Source organism: Anolis sagrei, chromosome 10, assembly GCF_037176765.1.
Source record: "Anolis sagrei isolate rAnoSag1 chromosome 10, rAnoSag1.mat, whole genome shotgun sequence".
Lineage (NCBI taxonomy): Eukaryota > Metazoa > Chordata > Lepidosauria > Squamata > Dactyloidae > Anolis > Anolis sagrei.
The window spans coordinates 126,740-146,995 of NC_090030.1; the positions used below are offsets into that span (position 1 = coordinate 126,740).

Sequence of the window (20,256 nt, forward strand, 5' to 3'; positions counted from 1 at the left end):
TCTATAGCAAACATCTTCAGAGGTTGTGGTCTGTTGGAAACTAGGCAAGTGGAGTGTATATGTACCTGTGGAATGATGTCCAGGTCTGGAGAAAGAACTCTTGTTGGTGTGAATGTTGCCATTGGCCACCTTGATTAGCATTCAATGCTAATCTGAAACTGAAAGGCTATTCAATGCTAATCAAGGTGGCCAATTGCAACATTCACACCTGCCTCAATCAGACGAGAGTTCTTTCTCCCACTCTGGGCATTCCACAGGGACATATTCACTCCACTTGCCTAGTTTCCAACAGACCTCACAACCTCTGAGGATGCCTGCCATAGATGTGGGAAATACGTCAGGAGAAAATGCTTCTGGAACATGGCCAGACAGCCCAGAAAACTGACAACAACCCAGATACATAGCTGCTTTGCGTCTCCTCGTGGAGAGGAAAGTAGGGAAATAATAATAATAATAATAATCAAAATAATAATAATATCGATCTATTTATCTATATTTGAGTCTATTGTTAAGCTGCTTTGAGACTCTTTGTGGAGAGAAACATCCTAACAACAACAACAACAACCCCCAACCACAGGATAACCAACGATAGCAGCTGTGGTCTCCCCCCACTGCCGCGGCCGCCGCCGCCATTGGCTTTTGTGGCTGAAAGAGACGTGAGAGGAAGAGTCGGCAGCCGGCCCTACAAACAGAGCAAGGCATTTTATTGGGCTCCTTAAATAACAAAACGGCAAGCGCCCAGGGCTCCCCAAGGAGAGGGCAAGGGGGAAAGAGCCCCCCCCCCGCACGCCTCCCCCTCCCGAGTCCCCTTCCAGGGCTCATCAGCCCATGTTCTTCCGGTTGCCGTAGCCCCGCGGGTGCGAGTCCTTCCAGTCGTCCCACTGCCGGGCTTTCCGCAGGGCCTCTTCCTCCTCCTCCTCCTCCTCTCCTTCCTCCTCCTCTTTCTTCTCCTCTTCTTGCTGCTGCGAATCTTCTTCTGGAACGACTGCAAGCGGAAAGCAAGAGCGGGACTCAGGCAGCGTGTGGGGCACACACTCTCTGTCCCCATTCGTGGAGGAGGAGGAGGAGGCCGCCCTGGGCAACCTGCACAACGGATGCTGTGCATCCCTTCTTCCCTCCCTCCCTCCCTCCCTCCTTCCCTCCCTCCCTCCCCTGGTTACCTGAGGGCCGCTGCTTGTGCCCCTGATCTGGCAAGAGCCCGTGCCGCCGGTGCTGTTCGTACCAGTCGTCCACCGTCATGGTGGCCAGGCTTGGGTAGCCGGCCCCAAAGACCCTGCGAGAGGAGGAGGAGTAGAAAGAGAAGAAGAAGGAGGAGGAGAAGAAGAACTTTATTTTTCTACCCTGCCTCCATCTCCCCGAAGGGACTCAGGGCGGCTGACGTGGGGCCAAGCCCAGGGAACAAACAATTAAAAGCAAAGCAATAACAAAATACAATTTAAAAAGCATAAGAAAGAGGAGAAGGGGAGAGAGGAAGAGAGGGAGATGAAGAAGAAAGAGGAGAAGAGGAAGGAGAAGAAGGAAAGACGAGGAAGGAGGGGAAGAGGGATAACAGGAAGAAAGAAGAGAAGGAGGAGGAGGAGAAGAATAAGGAGGAGAAGGAAGAGGAGGACAAAAGGGAAGGAGAAGAGGAAGAAGGAGGAGGAGGAGAAAAAAGAAAAGAGGGAGAAGCAGGAGGAGGAAGGAAAGAATGAGAAAAAGGAAGAGGAGGACAAAGGGGAAGAAGGGCAAGGAAGAGAAGAGGAGGTAATGGAAGAAGGGAGAGACTAACTTGGCACCCAATCCAGGCTCTCTTACCACTTTATTAACATTTTATTTATTTATTTACTTACTATATTTATATACCACTGTTCTCGGCCCTCGGGCAACTCACAGTGGTTAGAGGAAGGAGGGGAAGAGGGATAACAGGAAGAAAGAAGAGAAGGAGGAGGAGGAGAGAATGAGAAGAAGAAGGAGGAGAAGGAAGAGGAGGACAAAGAGGAAGGGGAAGGGGAAGAAGGAGGAGGAAAAAGAAAAGAGGGAGAAGCAGGAGGAGGAAGGAAAGAATGAGAAAAAGGAAGAGGAGGAGAAGAGGAAGAAGGGCAAGGAAGCGAAGAGGAGGTAATGGAAGAAGGAAGAGACTAACTTGGCACCCAATCCAGGCTCTCTTACCACTTTATTAATATTTTATTTATTTACTTACTTACTATATTTCCATACCACTCTTCTCAGCCCTCGGGCAACTCACAGCGGTTAACAATAGCAAAATTCAATAATCGAAAACATCATAAAACAGTTAACAACAATTAAAACAGTAGCATAATAAACTGTCGCTATAAATCAATAAATATTTTATGACAACCAAGCAGTGAAATACGCCACGGGCCTTTGGGGGTTGCAGGTGGGATTGTGGGAAGAGGGTTCACTCCATTATTATCGTTCTTGTTATACTTATATCCATGCACACATATTTAGCTGGGTGTGGTTTTATCCTCCCTCCCCCCCCCCCCTGGTTGCCGTGGGACCTACTTTGCCTGGGCCGCGTCCCGGGTGAGGATGAAGGGCTTCATCACGGGGGGCCTCTGGCGGTGGCTGGGGGGCTCCGGGGACGGACCCTGCAGGGAAAATAAATACGGGGAGGGCAGCGCATAAGCAAACAAACCAACCAATGAGGGAAGGGGTCTTCTTTCCCCTCAGTAGCCCCCCCCCGGCCCCCGCCCTCTTTCTACCTGCATCATGGCCCCCCTCCTCTCCAGGAGGGCCCTCTCCCGGTCGATGCCCTCCACTTCCTCCAGGGCCACGGCCACCCACTTCTGGATCTGGAGCAGGTAGAAGTGCCGCAGCGCCTCCTCCTCGGCACGGCCCTCCTCCACCGCCGGCCGCAGCGCCTCCAGCTGCGCCTCCAGGTCCTTCTTGGCCTTGTACCTGAGGCACAGGGAGACCTCTGGCCTGAGGGGTGGCTACTTTTGTGCCTGGCTCTCCCTCTTTCTCCTCAACACGGGGCCCCCGTTTGCCTAGTTCCCAACAGACCTCACCGCCTCTGAGGACGATGTGGGCGAAACCTCAGGAGAGAATGCTGCTGCAACATAGCCAGGCAGCCTGGGAACCCCCCCCCCCCTCCTCAACCTTCTTGCTTTGCCTTTCCGGACCCCAAGAGCCCTTTAGCCCTGCTGAGTTTTGGGTTTTGTTTTGGGGTTGTTCTCCCTCGACTCACCTGTCGATCTTCTCCCTCCGGTGGGCGGCCATGTCCAAGAGGGCGGCCTGGCCTGAGGAGGAGGAGGAAGGGGGCCTGCGTTGTTCCCCCCCTTCCCCTTCCTGCTCTGCTTCCTCTTCTTCTTCTTCCCCTTCTTCCTCGTGGAGGGGGAGGCGCTGCCGGGGCCCCAGGAGCCCGTAAGCCTTGCACTGGCGCAGGAAGCGGAGGAAGAGGGCCCGGGCGCGCCCCAGCTGCTCCAGGCGGGCCCTCGAGGGGCTCTGCTTCAGCACCAGCGAGCCCAGCAGCGCCGGGACCAGCAGGAAGCGCAGGTCCAGGGAGGCCACCTCCTCCAGCTCCTCGTTCCCGCTGCAGAGGGAAGGGGGGGGGAGAAGGGAATAGCCTTAGCGCCATTGTCCGTCATGCAGCCGAATGAAACGCCACCCCCGGCACGCCCATCCTTTCACATTCTAATCACTATTGCACAGACCCAATTAATGCCAGTGTATTCGTGAATGGATGAACTAAATGAACATATAGATGGGCTGATGGATAAATAGGCAGGTGATAGAGAAAGACCATGAAGGAGCTGGGGGTGGTGACGGCCGACAGGGAGCTCTGGCATGGGCCGGTCCATGAGGTCACGAAGAGTCTGAGACGACTGAACGAATGAACAACAACAACAACAAGAGAAATACACAAGTGAAGAGAGAGAGCAGGAACTGTATTGGTGAATGGATGGAAAAATAGACAGAGAGAGAGAGAGAGATACATGTATTGGTGAATAGATGGATTGGTGGGTACACAGGTACATTGATAGACAGATAGACACACATGAAGAGAAAGAGAGAAATGTATTGGTGAGTGGATGGACATGTCGATGGATGGATGGATGGGTGGATAGAGGAAGACAAGACATAATATGATAATGTGATACAATGTACTACTGACAATAATAATAATATATTATAATTATACATTTTCTATTAAATGTAATATCACTAATAATATTGCAGTACAATGTAATAGATAATATTAATATTGTGCAATCGTAATAATATAATATGTTGTATTTACTTTTTACTTGTAAGCTGCTCTGAGTCCCCTTCGGGGTGAGAAGGGCGGCATAGAAATGCCATAAGTAAATATAAATAAGGGGAAATAGATAGTATATTGGTGAATGGATGGAGGGATGGATTGGTCTTTCGGGGGGGGGGGGGGGTCCCTTCCAAATCTCGGAGACTATTTATTTTATTTATTTATTAACTTTATTTGTACCCCGCTAGCATCTCCCGAAGGACTCGATGTGGCTAACAAAGGCCAAGGCCTCAAAAAACATAGCATAACAAATACACAACTCAAAGCAAATCAAAAACAATTAAAGCAATATCAAAACATCAAAACAACAAAAAATACACCAAAACACAATAAAACTGGGGCCGGGCCAAACGTAATGGGTACAGATTAAAAGTGCTGATGTGACAGGTGGTATATCAGATTTTAGGGTAAGTGCCGTGTGCAGACAATCTTACAGTCTAATAAAGTGCTTCTGGGACTTGTTGTTGGAGTTTCCCTGTTCTGGGAAGGCACATCAGAGCAGCCAGGCCTTCAAGTTCTTTCTAAAGACGGCCAACGGAGGGGCCTGCCTATCATATCTATCGATCTATCTCAGTGGTTCTCAACCTGGGGTCCCCAGATGTTTTTGGCCTACAACTCCCAGAAATCCCAGCCGGTTTACCCGCTGTCAGGACCACTGAGAACCACTGAGATGGACATCTGTTGGGAGGGGTCTGATTGTGCCTTTCTTTATGCCATCTGTCAGGGGTGATTTGAATGCAATATTCCTGCTTCTTGGCAGAATGGGGTTGGACTGGAGGATGGCCCAGGAGGTCTCTCCCAACTCTTTGATTCTAGGATTCTATGAGAAGGACATCTGCTGGGAGGGGTCTGATTGTGCCTTTCTTTATGGCAGGAAGGGGTTGGCTCCTCCCAACTCTAGGATTCTATTATCCATTATCATTCTCAAGAGGTTTTTCAGCAGAAGCTGGCCATCTGTCAGGAGGGTTTTGATTGTGCCCTCCAAATCTAGGGCACTATACCTATCATATGTCTTCTATCTATCTAGGTATCATAGCTATTGCTGGGTGGCCATCTGTGGGGAGGGGTCTGGTGGTGCCCTCTGAGGGTCTTCCCCCCTCCCCCTCCCTCTGCGCATGCGCGGCTGACCTGAAGAGCTGGAGCGCCTCGACGCCGCGCTGGGCCTGCTCGAGGAGGGCGAGCGCGGCCTGGACCTTGCGCTGGAGCTCCGCGGGGCCTTCCGCCCCGGCCTCCGCCTCCTCCGCCAGCCGCCAGCCGCGCTCCAGCAGCTCCGAGAGGCGTGGCGGGTCCGGGTCTTCCTCCGGCGCCGCCATCTTGGAAGCCGGCCCCAGGCAGGGCGGAAGCCGGAAGCGCCGCCGCCGCCATCTTGGGAGAGGGCAAGGGGGCGGGCCAATGGGAGGGCGAGGAAGGGCGGAAGGGGCGGGACGAGACCTCCCTCCCTCCCTTGGAGAAATAAACAGAGCGAGACAAGCCTAAGATCCTAGACGGGACCGGAAGGGACCCCCAAAGGCCATCTAGACCGACCCGCTTCTGCCCTAAGGGAAGACACCACTAAACCCTTCTCGGAAGACGGCCATCCAGCCACAGATAGGACTGGGGGAGGAGAGGTCTAGGACAGATATCCCCTGGAAGGCCACCCAGCCCAACCTCCTCCTGCCAGGAAGGACACCGCCCGATCCCTCCCGACAGATGGCCATCCAGCCTCTGCTTTAAAACCTCCAGGAATCAAGACAGACTATAGAGACTTGGAAGGGAGCCCAGAGACCATCTAAACCTACCCACTTCAGACCTAAGGGAAGACACTATTAAAACCCTCCTGGCAGATGGCCATCCGGCCATAGAGATCTATGACAGGTATAAATAGGAATGAGAGAGAGAGAGAGATCTATGACCGTTCCTAGTTGATGGAAATGGAAGATGGAAACGGTTTGTTATACTGCTTTTAAAAATCTTAATTTTTCACTATGAATAGTTTTAATTATTGAGTCTTGCTTGAACTGCGTACCGTCCAATAGTGTATGTTAGTTACGTTTGTTTATTGCCCTGCTTTATTGTTATTGTTATTATTATTATTTGATATTTAAGATGTCGCCACCTGTTTGCAATTGTTTATCGCTTTCCTGCGCTTTACGGCGTTGAATGTTTGCCGACAGATGTTGCAAAGATATAGGAAAGATGACCAGGCTCATTAGATTTGACGCGGGTGACTAGGACGGGTTTAAATGGTTTATTTTAATATTGTGATAAATGTTTTTAATGTTTATGTATGTCTAAGAATTGGTGTCCCGGCATTCAGACATGTGCCTTTCACCTCAAGAACAGACAAGCATCCCGAGCTCTGAGGATTATTACCTGGGAAGGAAGGAATCCCACGGGAGCATTGCAGCATTGCACCCACATACCTGGGAGGAGTCACTCTGGACCGTGCTCTGACCTACAAGAAGCACTGCCTGAACATCAAGCAAAATGTGGGCGCTAGAAACAATATCATACGCAAGCTGACTGGCACAACCTGGGGATCACAACCAGACACAGTGAAGACATCTGCCCTTGTGCTGTGCTACTCCGCTGCTGAGTGTGCATGCCCAGTGTGGAACACATCTCACCATACTAAAACAGTGGATGTGGCTCTGAATGAGACATGCTGCATTATCACGGGGTGTCTGCGCCCTACACCACTGGAGGAACTACACTGCTTAGCCAGTATTGCACCACCTGACATCCACCGGGAAGTGGCAGCCAATAGTGAAAGGACCAAGGCAGAGACATCTCCAGCTCATCCCTTGTTTGGGCATCCCTTGTTTTCTAAAATCTACAGAGACACTCGCTGGAACACCTCAGCAAGCGAGAGTCCAAAAGTGGCAAGCTCAAACCCAGAACCTCAACCAATGGCTGATAGAAAATGAGAGACTCCCCCCTGGGCACACAGAAGACTGGGCGACTTGGAAGGCGCTGAAGAGACTGCGCTCTGGCACCACGAGATGCAGAGCCAACCTCAAGAAATGGGGCCACCAAGTGGAATCCCCGACATGCGAGTGTGGAGAAGAGCCAACCACTGACCCCCTGCTGCAATGCACCCTGAACCCTGGCACATGATGCACAAGGGAGGACCTCCTTGCAGCAACACCAGAGGCACTCCAAGGGGCCTTTCTGCTTCCCTGGAGACTCGGAGGCGAAACAATGGCTTCAAACTACAAGAGAGGAGATTCCATCTGAACATGAGGAAGAACTTCCTGACTGTGAGAGCTGTTCAGCAGTGGAACTCTCTGCCCCGGAGGGAGTGTGGTGGAGGCTCCTTCTTAGGAAGCTTTGAAACAGAGGCTGGATGGCCATCTGTCGGGGGTGATTTGAATGCAATATTCTTGCTTCTTGGCAAAATGGGATTGGATTGGATGATGGCCCAGGAGGTCTCTTCCCACTCTAGGATTCTATGATTCTATGATTTAATAGAATGCCAAGCTTTCAAACTCTGTGTCTTTTGTATGTTTGTTTGTTTGTTCTGTCAAAAATGTAATACAACTGTTTGGTTGCCTGACACGATAAATAAATAAAATTCAATGTTTGCCGTATATATGCTGTGCTCCACCCTGAGTCCCCAGAGTCGGGGTGAGAAGAAGGGCGGAACAGAAATCTTTTAAATAAATAAACAAACAAACAAACAAATAAAGCACCCTGAGTGCCCCCCCCCCCCCCGGAGGGTGGGAGGGCGGGGTGGAAATAAAGGATTTATTTATTTATTATTGGGACTCCCCCTTAAAGGCCATTCAGTCTAACAACCTCCTTCAGCCAGGAAGGACACCGTCCGATCCTTCCCGACAGATGGCCACCCAGCCCCACAGGCCCCAGAAGGTTCATGGGTGGAGAGAAGAAGCCAAGGAGGAAGGCAAGGGCCTGGCTGCAAGGCGGCGCTCGGCCACCTGGGGGCAGCCGCGCATCTCTTCACCCAAAGGCAGAAGAAGAGGAAGAAGGCAGATAGAATGATGATGGTGATGATGATGGCTTAAAACACTGTTTCTCAACCTTCCTCATGCCGCGACCCCTTAATACAGTTCCTCATGTTGTGGTGACCCCCAACCATAACATTCTTTTGCTACTTCATAACTGTAATTTTGCTCCTGTTATGAAACATAATTTGGGAGCTGTACTTGTTGGGATTTATGGTTCATCTACAATCAAAGAGTATTCTGAACTCCACCAACGATGGAATTGAACCAAACCTGGCACACAGGACTCCCACAACCAACATGGGCATTGATGGACATTGACCTTGAGTTTGGGAGTTGTAGTTCACCTACATCCAGAGAGCACTGTGGACTCAAACAATGACGGATCTGGACCAAACTTAGCACGAATACTCAGTATGCTAAATGTGAACACTGGTGGAGTGTAGGCCTTGACATTTGGGAGTTGTAGTTGCTGGGATTTATAGTTCACCTACAATCAAAAAGCATTCTGAACCCCACCAATGATAGAATTGGGCCAGACCTCCCACACAGAACCCCCATGAACAACAGAAAATGCTGTGTTTTCCGATGGTCTTTGGTGGTGACCCCTCTGGCACCTCCTGGCGACCCCTCCAGAGGTCCCGACCCCCAGGTTGAGAAACACTGGCTTACAATAATGTCGCCTCGGTTAATATTGGGAGCCGCTTTAGAGTCTTTCTTAGAGGGATAAGGCATCATCATCATCATCATCATCATACTTGTCGGCTGCAAATGAGACGGCCTTGGTTTGTGTCCTGGGGCCGCTTGGAGCCGCTTTCTTGGGCGGAAGGAAGACCACCGGTCAGAAAAAACCCAGCTTTTATTTGCAAAACGTCAAAACACTGGCGGAAGACGATGTAAACTTACACCCCAAGTTTATATACACTATATATAACATATATAAAAATAGTCTATACACGGATGGAGCGGCCCTCGGCCCAATGCAGTCCCGCCCGTTCGTCCATTGAGAGCAGTGAGTGCGGGCGGGAGAGAGCGCGGCCGCCCGGCAGAAGTGTCTCCGGCGGGGGGGGGGGGGGGCCCAAAGGCAGGGCAAGGGCATCGGGCGCCCGGTCTCGCGGAAGCAGCGGGCGGGGCCGCCTCAGGCCAATAAATACCGCTCTCTCTCTCTCTCTCGCTCCCCCTTCCTGTGTCTCTGGGGCTCCGGGTCTCCCCTTCCCCCCTTAGGAGGACCCCGGGGCGTCCCCCAGGCGGACGGCCCCGAAGAAGGTGGTGTGCTTGCTCATGTTGACGGAGATGTCGGCGTGCACCATCTTGACGGCGATCTTCTGCCGTGCGCGGAGGAGGCAGACGCCGGCCGTGTAGCAGGTGTTGAAGCTGGTCTTGCCCGTCTCCAGGCTGCGCGTGCACTGCAGGAAGGGCTGCTCGTCCACCACCACCTCGTAGCTGGCAAAGTCCGTGAAGTTGATGTAGTAGACCTGGCAGGAGGAAGCGGGGAAGGAAGGGAGGGAGGGGGGAAGGAAGGGGGAAAGAAAGAGAGGAAGAAGAGAAGAAAGGAGGGAAGGATGGATGGAAGGATAGGCAGAGGGAGGGAAGGAGGGAAGGAAAAAAAGAAGGAAACAGGGAAGGAAGAAGAAGCGAAAAGAGGGAGGGAGGAAGGAAACGGGGAAGGAGGGAGGGAGAGAAGGAGAGGAAGAAGAGAAGGAGGGAAGGAATGTGGAAGGATAGACAGAAGGAGGGAAGGAAAGAAAGAAGGAAACAGGGAAGGAAGGAGAGAAGAAGTGAAAAGAGGGAGGAAGGAAGGAAACGGGGAAGGAGGGAGGGAGAGAAGGAGAGGAAGAAGAGAAGGAGGGAAGGAATGTGGAAGGATAGACAGAAGGAGGGAAGGAAAGAAAGAAGGAAACAGGGAAGGAAGGAGAGAAGAAGCGAAAAGAGGGAGGAAGGAAGGAAACGGGGAAGGAGGGAGGGAGAGAAGGAGAGGAAGAAGAGAAGGAGGGAAGGAATGTGGAAGGATAGGCAGAGGGAGGGAAGGAAAGAAAGAAGGAAACAGGGAAGGAAGGAGAGAAGAAGTGAAAAGAGGGAGGAAGGAAGGAAACGGGGAAGGAGGGAAGGAGAGAAGGAGAGGAAGAAGAGAAGGAGGGAAGGAATGTGGAAGGATAGGCAGAGGGAGGGAAGGAGAGAAGATAAGAAAGAAGGAAGAAAACGGAAGGAGAGAGGGAGAGAAGGAAGGAAGTAAAACAGGGAAGGAAGGAGAGAAGAAGCGAAAAGAGGAAGAGAAGGAAGGAAACGGAAGGAGGGAGGGAGAGAAGGAAGGAAAGGAAAGGAAGAGCGAAGGAGGGAGGGAAGGAATAGGGAAGGATAGGCAGAGGGAGGGAAGAAGAGAAGGAAAGAAAGAATAAAACAGGGAAGGAGGGAGGGAAGGAAGGATTGGAAGGGAAGGGAAGGGAAGGAAGAGCGAAGAAGGGAGGGAAGGAAGGAAAGAAGGAAGGTCAGTCACTTCAAGGAGAGGCCATTATCAGGGCCTGGAGTGGGACCCCCCACCGCCCTCACAGCGCCCCCCCCCCTTCTCAGTTCTCTCAGGTGGGGCGTGTTTTTGGCCTTCCTTGTTGGGCCCTCCCCTCCAACTTCCTTAGAACTGAAGCAAGACAGTACTTTGCAGGGAAGAGAAATACCTTGGAAGTTTTGAGGGTGACTTTATCATTAGGCAGAGGGAATGGTGGCCCCGGGCCCCTCAGGACTGCCCTCTGATCCCTTAGAGTGGACATTTGGGCCCGCTGCAGCCCCCACCCCTTTGCAGACACTCTTTCCCCACAATGCAATTCAATGCAACCCAACCCACCTACCCATTTCTCCCCAATGCAATGCAATGCAACCCAACCCCCTTTCCCCACAATGCAATGCAATGCAACCCAACCCACCTACCCATTTCTCCGCACTGCAATGCAATGCAACCCAACCCCCCTTTCCCCGCAATGCAATGCAACCCAACCCACCTACTCATTTCTCTGCAATGCAATGCAATGCAACCCAACCCACCTACCCATTTCTCTGCAATGCAATGCAATGCAACCCAACCCACCTACCCATTTCTCCGCAATGCAATGCAATGCAACACAACCCACCTACCTATTTCTATGCAATGCAATGCAACCCAACCCACCTACCTATTTCTCTGCAATGCAATGCAATGCAACACAACCCACCTACCCATTTCTCCGCAATGCAATGCAATGCAACACAACCCACCTACCTATTTCTATGCAATGCAATGCAACCCAACCCACCTACCCATTTCTCCGCAATGCAATGCAACCCATTCACCCCTCTTTCCCCACAATGCAACCCAACCCACCTACCCCTTTCTCCACAATGCAATGCAATGCAACCCCCCCCCCCGCTTCCCCCACAGTGCAGTGCCGTGCAACCCGTAAGGAAGGAGCGCCAGCCGGAGACCGTACTCACTTCTACCTGACTATAGACGAAGTAGGTGCCGTCCACCAGCACCTCCAGTTCACCGCTGCGGGCGTGCAGCTTGAAGACCCGGGGGTTCATGGCCACGCGGGACCAGTCGTTGAGGACCCCACCTGAAAGATCTCAGTATGAGAAAACGGCAGTCACTCAGTGATCAGCAGCGAGGGGGTCAAGGGGGTCAGGGGGGGTCGTTCGGGGAGGGAGGGAGGGAGGGGATTCTTCTTACCATTCTTGACTTGGATGGCGGAGCCTTGTCCCTGCAAGTGGACCACGGCCGGCTGCAAAGGAAGGAGAAGGAAGGGGCAGCGGGTGAGGCTCATGTGTGTTGCTGAGGAGCGGGGCTGAAGGGTGGGTTCTGCTTAAAGGCGGGGCCCCACTTTGCCCCCCAAGTGTCTGTTCAGAAGCTGGCCGTTTGCACAAAGACACCTGGTGTCATACAATCGCGACAACCCTGCCATGTGGCACGCCCTTTATCATAACTCCGTAACGCTGCACTCGGACAGAATGCTCCAAGGTAAGCAGTGCCAGCTACAAGAAAGCGGGAATAGAGAGGGAGGCGTTGCATGTGCCTCCAATTGGAGAAATACAGTTCTGATGGACATGTGTTCACAGCACAGTCCTCTCCAGGGTGAAGAAAATACAAGCATGGATCTAGGGCTAAGTGAATTGTTTCCCTTCCTGAGAGAAGCATGGGAGTGAGTGGCTTGTCTGTGCACTCCCTCTTTGCCGTGGGCTTGCTCTCTGCCATTTTTGATAGCCTGCCATGATGATCTCTTTGCATCTGTAATCCATCGCCATACTCACTGTGTGAGTACCTTGCTGTGTTTGGAGTATCTCTGTATACTGATGGCAGACCTGTAAATAGTGATAGGTGCCAACGCCGGAAGACTCAACCTCCAAAGGAGTTTGGAAGGAAGCCTGAGCTCAAGCTGGTGAGCTACTACTATACAAGGTCAGAGGCTGTGGTACAAAATCCCTGTTAACTGCGACCAAGACTCTGCAGTGTTTTGTGGACTGGATTCCTTGTGTGTGTTTTTACTCTTCTCCTCTATTCCACCCCTCGCTGACAAGCAGCTCATCTGGCCCAATATCAGCTCAGCCCTTCCTTATCAGCCGCTTCCTAATGAGCAGAATGAGAAATCCTGCGCAGCTCTTCAGCCTTATCTCTTTAACGAGACACCAGGACTTTTGAAGGTTTTATTTGCGTCTCGTTGCATCTGAGCAGTCTGTTTACACAGTCACCGGGATACTCACAACTCCACCCTCCTTCATGGAGGCATCATGGCAACAGAGCAGAGATCAAGGTGGAAGCGAGCGAGCGGGCGCATGGCTCTCCGCTCTTTATGTGCCCCACTTGGTGGCCCCTCATGCCCGGGACAAAGGACTTGTTGTTCCCGTCACGTGGGTCAGCCCCACTTCCTTTAACCTTTCAGTGGCTCTGAGTGGCCACATGTTCAGGAAGAAGTGTTTTTCGCACAGCGTAAAGACATGGAGCTGCATGGCTAGCCATCCCACCCAACCCGGCTGCCTCACCTGGGCATCTCTGGGTCCCACTTTGTCTGTGGCACCTGCAAAAAAGGACATCGTCATTGTCATCGTCATCTGTCACTCAAAGGCCGTGTCCCTCCCTCCCCCTCCTCCCCCTCCCCCTCCACTGACCCCCTCATGGCTTGAGGCAGCCGGTCATTTGGAAGAGGCCACAAAGAGTGGGGCAATCTCTCACCCCATGGATGCAGGCAAGAGGGAAATAAACTGTCAGTTGGAACTTTGTTGCATTCCCTAATTCATGCTTTTGAATTAAAGCCTTCCAACTTTGTTTGTGATATAATTTTTTTACGAGAAGGGTACAGATCTGCACTCCCCCCCCCAGGAATGTGCCCCCTCCTCTTCCTCCTCCTCCTCCTCCTCCTCACCTGTGGGGCCCTGCACGCCAGGGGGCCCCTGGAGGCCAGGTGGGCCGGGAGGGCCAGGGGGGCCCATGACAGTGGTGCCAGGGATGCCGGGGATGCCGGGGATGCCTGGAGGCCCTTGCGGGCCGGGGGGGCCAGGCGGCCCTTGTGGCCCTGGGGGGCCAGGGGGCCCCGCTCGTTTGCCTGCAGAAAGAAAGAAGGAGCAGGCGTTAGTGTTCCAGGATCTTCTGTCCGAGGCTTCCATGGCCAGAATCACTAGGCTGTTGTAGTGTGTTTTCTAGGCTGTATGGCCAACTGCCATGGACACTCACATTCGGAACAATAACGATGCCTGTTATCTTCAGCCCTGTGTGTCTTGGCGTGTTCTTCCAAGAGAAGACGAACCTATAGCAACGTGTTTTCCAGGCTGTGTGGATCTGATGGGAATCAAGCAAGTGGAGTGCACAACATCCTTGAGGAATGGTGTCCAGGGTGGAAGAAAGAACCAATATCGATTCACCAAGTGGGAAGGGTGTGATTCGCAAGCTCCTGTTGAGTGTGCTGAGTGGGGTCTATCCATGACCATTTAAGTAGGGCATCTGAATGGAAGGAGCCTGGCCTTTGTCCCCTTTGCAGGCTTGCTGCCTTGGAGACATCCTTAGCCTGGGTGGTGCTCACTGGCCCTTGATGGCTTTCTGCCCGGAGACATAATAATAATTGTGGTGCAGCTGGCTGAGTGCCAGCTGCATTAAGATCACGCTGACCAAAAGGTCATGAATTCGAAGCCAGCCCGGGTTGGAGTGGGTTCCCAACCAATTGTGTAGCCTGTTGTCAACCTTTGCAAACCGAAAGACAGTTGCATCTGTCAAGTAGGAAAATTAGGTACCACCTTAAAGTGTGGGGAGGCTAAATTAAATAATTTATGAGGCCATAAAAAAGACTCCAGCAAAAGCACTCCGGCAAAAAAGCATGCGGGGAACGTGGAAGTGCTTCATCAGTGTTGCAGCTCCCCTGGCGGCCAGAAAAAGTGAAATAGCCTCTGTGTATGTCTGTATATGTTGTATGTCAAAATTGGCATTGAATGTTTGCCATATATGTGTACACTGTGATCCGCCCTGCGTCTCCTGCGGGGTGAGGAGAAGGGCGGAAGAGAAAAGCTGTAAATGTAAATAAACTATTATTATTATTATTATTATTATTATTATTATTATTATTATTGTATTGTTGAAGGCTTTCATGGCCAGAATCATGGGTTGTTGTAGGGTTTTTCGGGCTATATGGCCATGTTCTAGAGGCAATTTCTCCTGACGTTTCACCTGCATCTCTGGCAAGCATCTTCAGAAGTAGTGAGGTCTGTTGGAACTAGGGAAAAGGGTTTATATTCCTGTGGAATGATGACCAGGGTGGGACAAAGGACTCTTGTCTGCTGGAGCTAGGTGTGAATGTTTGAACTGACCACGTTGATTAGCATTTGATGGCCTGGCAGTTGTTTGGTGTGGCTTGTTAGTGCCTGGGGCAATCTTTTGTTGAGAGATGATTAGCTGTCCCTGATTGTTTCCTCTCTGTTGTTGTGCTGTTGTAATTTTAGAGTTTTTTTTAATACTGGGAGCCAGATTTTGTTCATATTCCTCCTTTCTGTTGACATTGTCCACCTGCTTCTTGTGGATTTCAGTGTCTTCTCTGTGTAGTCTGACATGGTGGTTGTTGGTGTGGTCCAGCATTTCTGCGTTCTCAAATAATCTGCTGTGTCCAGGTTGGTTCATCAGGTGCTCTGCTATGGCTGACTTCTCTGGCTGAAGTAGCCTGCAGTGCCTTTCATGTTCCTGGATTCGTGTTTCTTGATGATGATGATGATGATGATTATAGAAGTAGCCTGTCCTTTAAATTGAATTTCTTTGAATTGTTTTCTGACTGGAGACATCATCATCATCATCATCATCATCACCACAAAAGTAGCCAGGCCTTTGCTTCCTTTGAATTGCTTGCTGCCTTGGAGACATCCTTAGCCTGGGTGGTGCTCACTGGCCCTTCATCGCTTCTAGCCTTGGAGACATTATTACTGGTGGTAGCATTATGATGATGACTACTATTATAATTATAGAAGTAGCCTGTCCTTTGTTTCCTTTCAATTGTTTGCTGCCTTGGAGACATCCTTAGCCTGGGTGGCGTTCATTGGTCACTGTCTCAATTTTACAGTGTTTTTCAGTACTGGCAGCCATGTTTTGTTCAGTTTAATAGACACTGGTTCTTCCTCCCACCCTGGACATTATTCCACAGGTGTGTATGTATGTATATGTCTCTGTGTGTATCCTCTGACACCCATCAGATCCCCTAGAGATGCAAATAGCCATGAAGTGAATGCAGAAGCATATGCTTCTAGAATCTGTTGGCCACGCAGCCCGGCCTCAAACCACAGCACGACACCCCACTGGTGTTTCCCCAAGAGCAGCAGGGACATCTGTGCTGCAGGGTTCGCCCTCTTGCACCCATTGCATTGCTTCCATAGACACCACTGTGCCACTCCGCCCTCCAAAATTGCACCCGCTAATTGAATCCTCTTTATCCAAAACTGGATCTGAGAAAAACCATCCCTAGACCGACCTGGACGGAAACCTGTAGAAAACCAGCGATGAAGCATCCAACTCACCTTTTTTCTTCTTAGCTGAGGTTGTGCCTGGAAAAGAAGAGAGAAAGAACAAGGCAGTTCAGCTCCTCTGCCAGGAATTGTGGGAGTCGGAGTCCAAAACACTGGGAGGGAGGGAGGGGGGGAGGGGGGGCCGAAGCATTCACGGGATGATAAATTCGTCCAAAGAAGCCAATGGCAGAAGCGGGAATGGCTGAGAAGAAGGAACCCGGAGGAGCAGAAGCCGCGCGGGAAGAGGCTTCCCATCTGGATGCGCTCCTGCGCGCAACATCTGGGCCCCGGCTGTCGCTCCGTGTCGCTTAAGCAAACCGCTGACGTTTCCCCCCTTGAGACATATTGATGGGATGGATTTCTTGCAAGCCCTTTCCAAAGAGACTCGGTCAAGAGAAGGGGGGGCACCTGGGACGACCCTCTGCAGCCGCAGCAGCAACAACCACAACGCCACCCTGTCTCCCCATTTTCCTGCCATTAGGCCCTTTGTTCCCCGAGTCCATCTCTTCAGCAAACGCCCCGCTAAAAGCTTCCCTTGGCTATTTTTTTGCCAAAAGGAACGAGAAGCTTTCCACGCACGAGAATCACCTTTTCCCAATTTGGGCACAATTGGAATTGGCGCAGGCCTTGAAAAGGGGAGGCGGGCAATCCATACCAATGGTATTATTACTACTATTATTATTCTGAGATGAAGTTGTGCCGTTACGAAATTTGTGGTGAAATTCCAGGACAGTTGTCCCAACGAGTCCCTTGGAGAGAAAGGATCTCTCATGGGGCTGGACTTTGTTGTTGTTGTTGTTGTTGTTTGCATCCCACTTTATCTCCCTAAAAATGAGATTCACAATAAAACCAATGCAACTGAATTTCAAACCTAAAGATATACAAACATTCACATGCCTTCGTTGCTGTGAGTTTTCTGGGCTGTCTGGCCATGTTCCAGAAGCATTCTCTCCTGACGTTTTGCCCACATCTATGTGAGGAGAGAATGATGCTGGAACATGACCAGACAGCCCAGAAAACTCACAGCAACGAAGTGATTTCGGTCGTGAAAACCTTCAACAACACATTCACATGCCTTTTCCTGGAGCAGCTTGGATCACCCCGCAAAGCCTTCAAAGTAAGCGGTGTGTGTGTGTGTCGTACCCTCTGGATGATGATGAAGCCGAGTGAAAGTACAAATAACTGTGGCGAGCCAAACACTGTGAGTTTTCTGGGCTGTCTGGCCATGTTCCAGTCGCGAGGGATGAAAGCCATTGCCTTCAAAGCCGGCACGGAAAGGGATGGCGGCCACATGGGAGACGGAGGAGGAGGAGGAGGAGGAAGCCTGTGTCCACCACAAGCCATTATTGTTGTTGTTGTTGCTGTTGTTTATTTATCCCCCGCTTTTTCTCTCCTGCTTACATTAAAAGCCTTTCAGTACAATTCAGTCTACAAATATATAAACATTTATATATATATGCGTGTTTGTATGTCAGGAGCCACTTGAGAAACTGCAAGTTGCTCCTGGTTTGAGAGAATTGCTGTCTGCAAGGACGTTGCCCAGGAGACGTTGCCCAGATGTTTTACCATCCTTGTGGGAGGCTTCTCTCATGTCTCCGCATGGGGAGCTGGAGCTGACAGAGGGAGCCCAACTTGCTTTCCCTGGATTTGAACCGCTGTTGGCCAGCAGTCCTGTCGGCACAAGGGTTGAACCCATGGCACCACCTGGGAACGAATGGGTATTTTGGGGAACATCTGGAAATCAGAAGACGCTTCCTTCTTGGGAGAAGATCAAGGTCCAGTCTCGATAAAATAGTGAAGAGCAGAGACATCAGACTGACAACAAAGATCCATTGCCTAGTCCAAGCCATGGTCTTCCCTGTAGCAACCTACGGATGTGAGAGCTGGACCTTCGGGAAGGCTGAGCCAAGGAAGAGAGAGGCTTGTGAGCTGTGGTGTTGGAGGAAAGTGCTGAGAGTGCCTTGGACTGCGAGAAGATCCAACCAGTCCATCCTCCAGGAAAGAAAGCCCGACTAAAGCTCACTGGAGGGAAGGAGACTAGAGACCAAGTGGAAGTCCTTTGAATGCCACATCCTGAGGAGACAGCAAAGCCTAGAGAAGGGAATGATGCTGGGGAAAGTGGAAGGCAAAAGGAAGAGGGGACGACCAAGGGCAAGATGGATGGGTGGCATCCTTGAAGGGACTGGACTGACCTGGAAAGAGCTGGGGGTGGTGACGGCCAACAGGGAGCTCTGGTGTGGGCTGGTCCATGAGGTCACGAAGAGTCGGAGACGACTGAATGAATGAACAACAACAACAAACTCGCTGCCTGTCAAGGAAGGAGCCCGGCTGCAGAATGGCTCTCATCGGTCTCTTTGGTGGGATCCCTAAAAAGGAAACACCCCGAGTCAAGCCAAGGGTGGGCCTCGTGGGGGAACCAAGGGCCAGTAAAGGCACAGTGGGACCCACACACCCCTCTTGTCGCTCTGCACACAGGCCTCGCTCCCTGCTGCTGCTGCTGCATCCTCACAAAAGCCAGGCTCCCTGCTGAGGACGAGGAGGAGGAGGAGGAGGAGGAGGAGGAGGAGGAAGCAGCCACAGGACGGACGGACGGACGGTCTCCTTGGACGGGAAAGGCCTCGGGGTGCACTGGGGATGCATGAGTCGGGGCGCCTTCTCTGGAGCCTCAGAAATCCCACCCAGGGGGCCGCTCCTTGGAAGGCCCTCCGCCAAGGCCGGGTTGGGCGCCAGGCAAAGGGAGGCCAGGTGGACGTTTACGCCTTCCTCAGGAAACAAGGCAGCACGGCCTCCCTCTGAGGGGGAGGGAGGCCTCCTTCCGCCGCTCTTTGCCCTCTGGCGCTCTCTCGTTGTCCCTGGTTCCCAAGCATCCCTTCTCACTTCACTCCTCCTCCTCCTCCTCCTCCATCAGTCCTCTTGGTCCAATGGCTCCAACGTGTTTACACCGGCCTTCCCACTCCCTGGACTGCTCTTTGGGTCAAGGCAAGGGCAGGCTGGCCTTCCACGCAAAGGAAGAGGAAGGAGGAGGAGGAGGAGGGATCAAAGACTGACGGGACTGCCTTCTCTGCCTCCTCCTCCTCCTCTTCCTCTTACTTCTCCATCGACTTCTTCCAACTCTTTTTCCTCCTCCTCCTCCTCCTCTTCCTCCTCCTCCTCATCTTCAGTCTTCTCTTCCTCTTACTTCTCCATCCACTTCTCCCAAGTCTTTTTCCTCCTCCTCTTCCTCCTCCTCTTACTCCTCCTCCTCTTCCTCCTCCTCATCTTCAGTCTTCTCTTCCTCTTACTTCTCCATCCATTTCTCTCAAGTCTTTTTCCTCCTCCTCTTCCTCTTCCTCCTTTTCCTCCTCTTCCTCCTCATCTTCAGTCTTCTCTTCCCCTTACTTCTCCATCCACTTCTTCCTCCTCTTCCTCCTCCTCCTCTTCCTCCTCCTCCTCATCTTCAGTCTTCTCTTCCTCTTACTTCTCCATCCATTTCTCTCAAATCTTTTTCCTCCTCCCCTTCCTCCTCCCCTTCCCCTTACTTCTCCATCAACTTCTTCCAACTCTTTTCCTCCTCCTCTTACTCCTCCTCCTCTTCCTCCTCCTCATCTTCAGTCTTCTCTTCCTCTTACTTCTCCATCCATTTCTCTCAAGTCTTTTTCCTCCTCCTCTTCCTCTTCCTCCTTTTCCTCCTCTTCCTCCTCATCTTCAGTCTTCTCTTCCCCTTACTTCTCCATCCACTTCTTCCTCCTCTTCCTCCTCCTCCTCTTCCTCCTCCTCCTCATCTTCAGTCTTCTCTTCCTCTTACTTCTCCATCCATTTCTCTCAAATCTTTTTCCTCCTCCCCTTCCTCCTCCCCTTCCCCTTACTTCTCCATCAACTTCTTCCAACTCTCTTCCTCCTCCTCTTACTCCTCCTCCTCTTCCTCCTCCTCATCTTCAGTCTTCTCTTCCTCTTACTTCTCCATCCATTTCTCTCAAGTCTTTTTCCTCCTCCTCTTCCTCTTCCTCCTTTTCCTCCTCTTCCTCCTCATCTTCAGTCTTCTCTTCCCCTTACTTCTCCATCCACTTCTTCCTCCTC

At 51.5% G+C, this 20,256-nt stretch overlaps 2 protein-coding genes across 6 annotated transcripts in view; both read right to left on the bottom strand.

Annotated features, from left to right (window-relative positions):
* Nucleotides 1-664: 664 nt before the first annotated feature.
* On the bottom strand, nucleotides 665-5,617 carry IGBP1 (immunoglobulin binding protein 1). 2 transcript variants are annotated; one of them, XM_060755983.2, is made up of 6 exons: nucleotides 5,393-5,617; nucleotides 3,191-3,535; nucleotides 2,706-2,901; nucleotides 2,506-2,591; nucleotides 1,161-1,273; nucleotides 665-976 (listed from the first exon to the last, which is right to left on the bottom strand). In XM_060755983.2, exons 1-6 carry the CDS (start codon nucleotides 5,575-5,577, stop codon nucleotides 822-824), a joined length of 1,080 nt encoding a protein of 359 aa, XP_060611966.2. In that variant the 5' UTR covers nucleotides 5,578-5,617; the 3' UTR covers nucleotides 665-821. The 2 variants fall into 2 exon arrangements, with proteins under 2 accessions (XP_060611966.2, XP_060611965.2); XM_060755982.2 differs by having other exon boundaries at nucleotides 665-985; nucleotides 5,393-5,616.
* A 3,662-nt stretch (nucleotides 5,618-9,279) lies between these two features.
* EDA (ectodysplasin A) overlaps nucleotides 9,280-20,256 on the bottom strand; it is a 40,137-nt gene continuing 29,160 nt past the window's right edge. The window contains exons 3-8 of one of the 4 annotated variants that reach the window (XM_067471490.1): nucleotides 16,213-16,239; nucleotides 13,590-13,769; nucleotides 13,210-13,244; nucleotides 11,903-11,954; nucleotides 11,674-11,789; nucleotides 9,280-9,683 (exon numbers count right to left, since the gene is read on the bottom strand). In XM_067471490.1, coding sequence (XP_067327591.1) covers nucleotides 9,429-9,683; nucleotides 11,674-11,789; nucleotides 11,903-11,954; nucleotides 13,210-13,244; nucleotides 13,590-13,769; nucleotides 16,213-16,239 — 665 coding nt within the window. In that variant the 3' untranslated portion in view covers nucleotides 9,280-9,428. Of the gene's footprint in view, nucleotides 9,684-11,667; nucleotides 11,799-11,902; nucleotides 11,955-13,209; nucleotides 13,245-13,589; nucleotides 13,770-16,212; nucleotides 16,240-20,256 lie in introns of all 4 variants that reach the window. The other 3 variants (XM_067471489.1, XM_067471488.1, XM_060756564.2) reach the window with 3 other exon arrangements.

What these genes read in the sequence shown, in the direction of transcription:
- IGBP1 (XM_060755982.2), bottom strand. Translation starts at nt 5,577, where the DNA reads ATGGCGGCGCCGGAGGAAGACCCGGACCCGCCACGCCTCTCGGAGCTG. An exon ending in GGAGGGGGGCCATGATGCAG is followed by an intron (nt 2,592 to 2,705) that starts GTAGAAAGAGGG and finishes TTTTCCCTGCAG; the next exon opens with GGTCCGTCCCCGGAGCCCCC. An exon ending in GCACAAGCAGCGGCCCTCAG is followed by an intron (nt 986 to 1,160) that starts GTAACCAGGGGA and finishes TTCCGCTTGCAG; the next exon opens with TCGTTCCAGAAGAAGATTCG.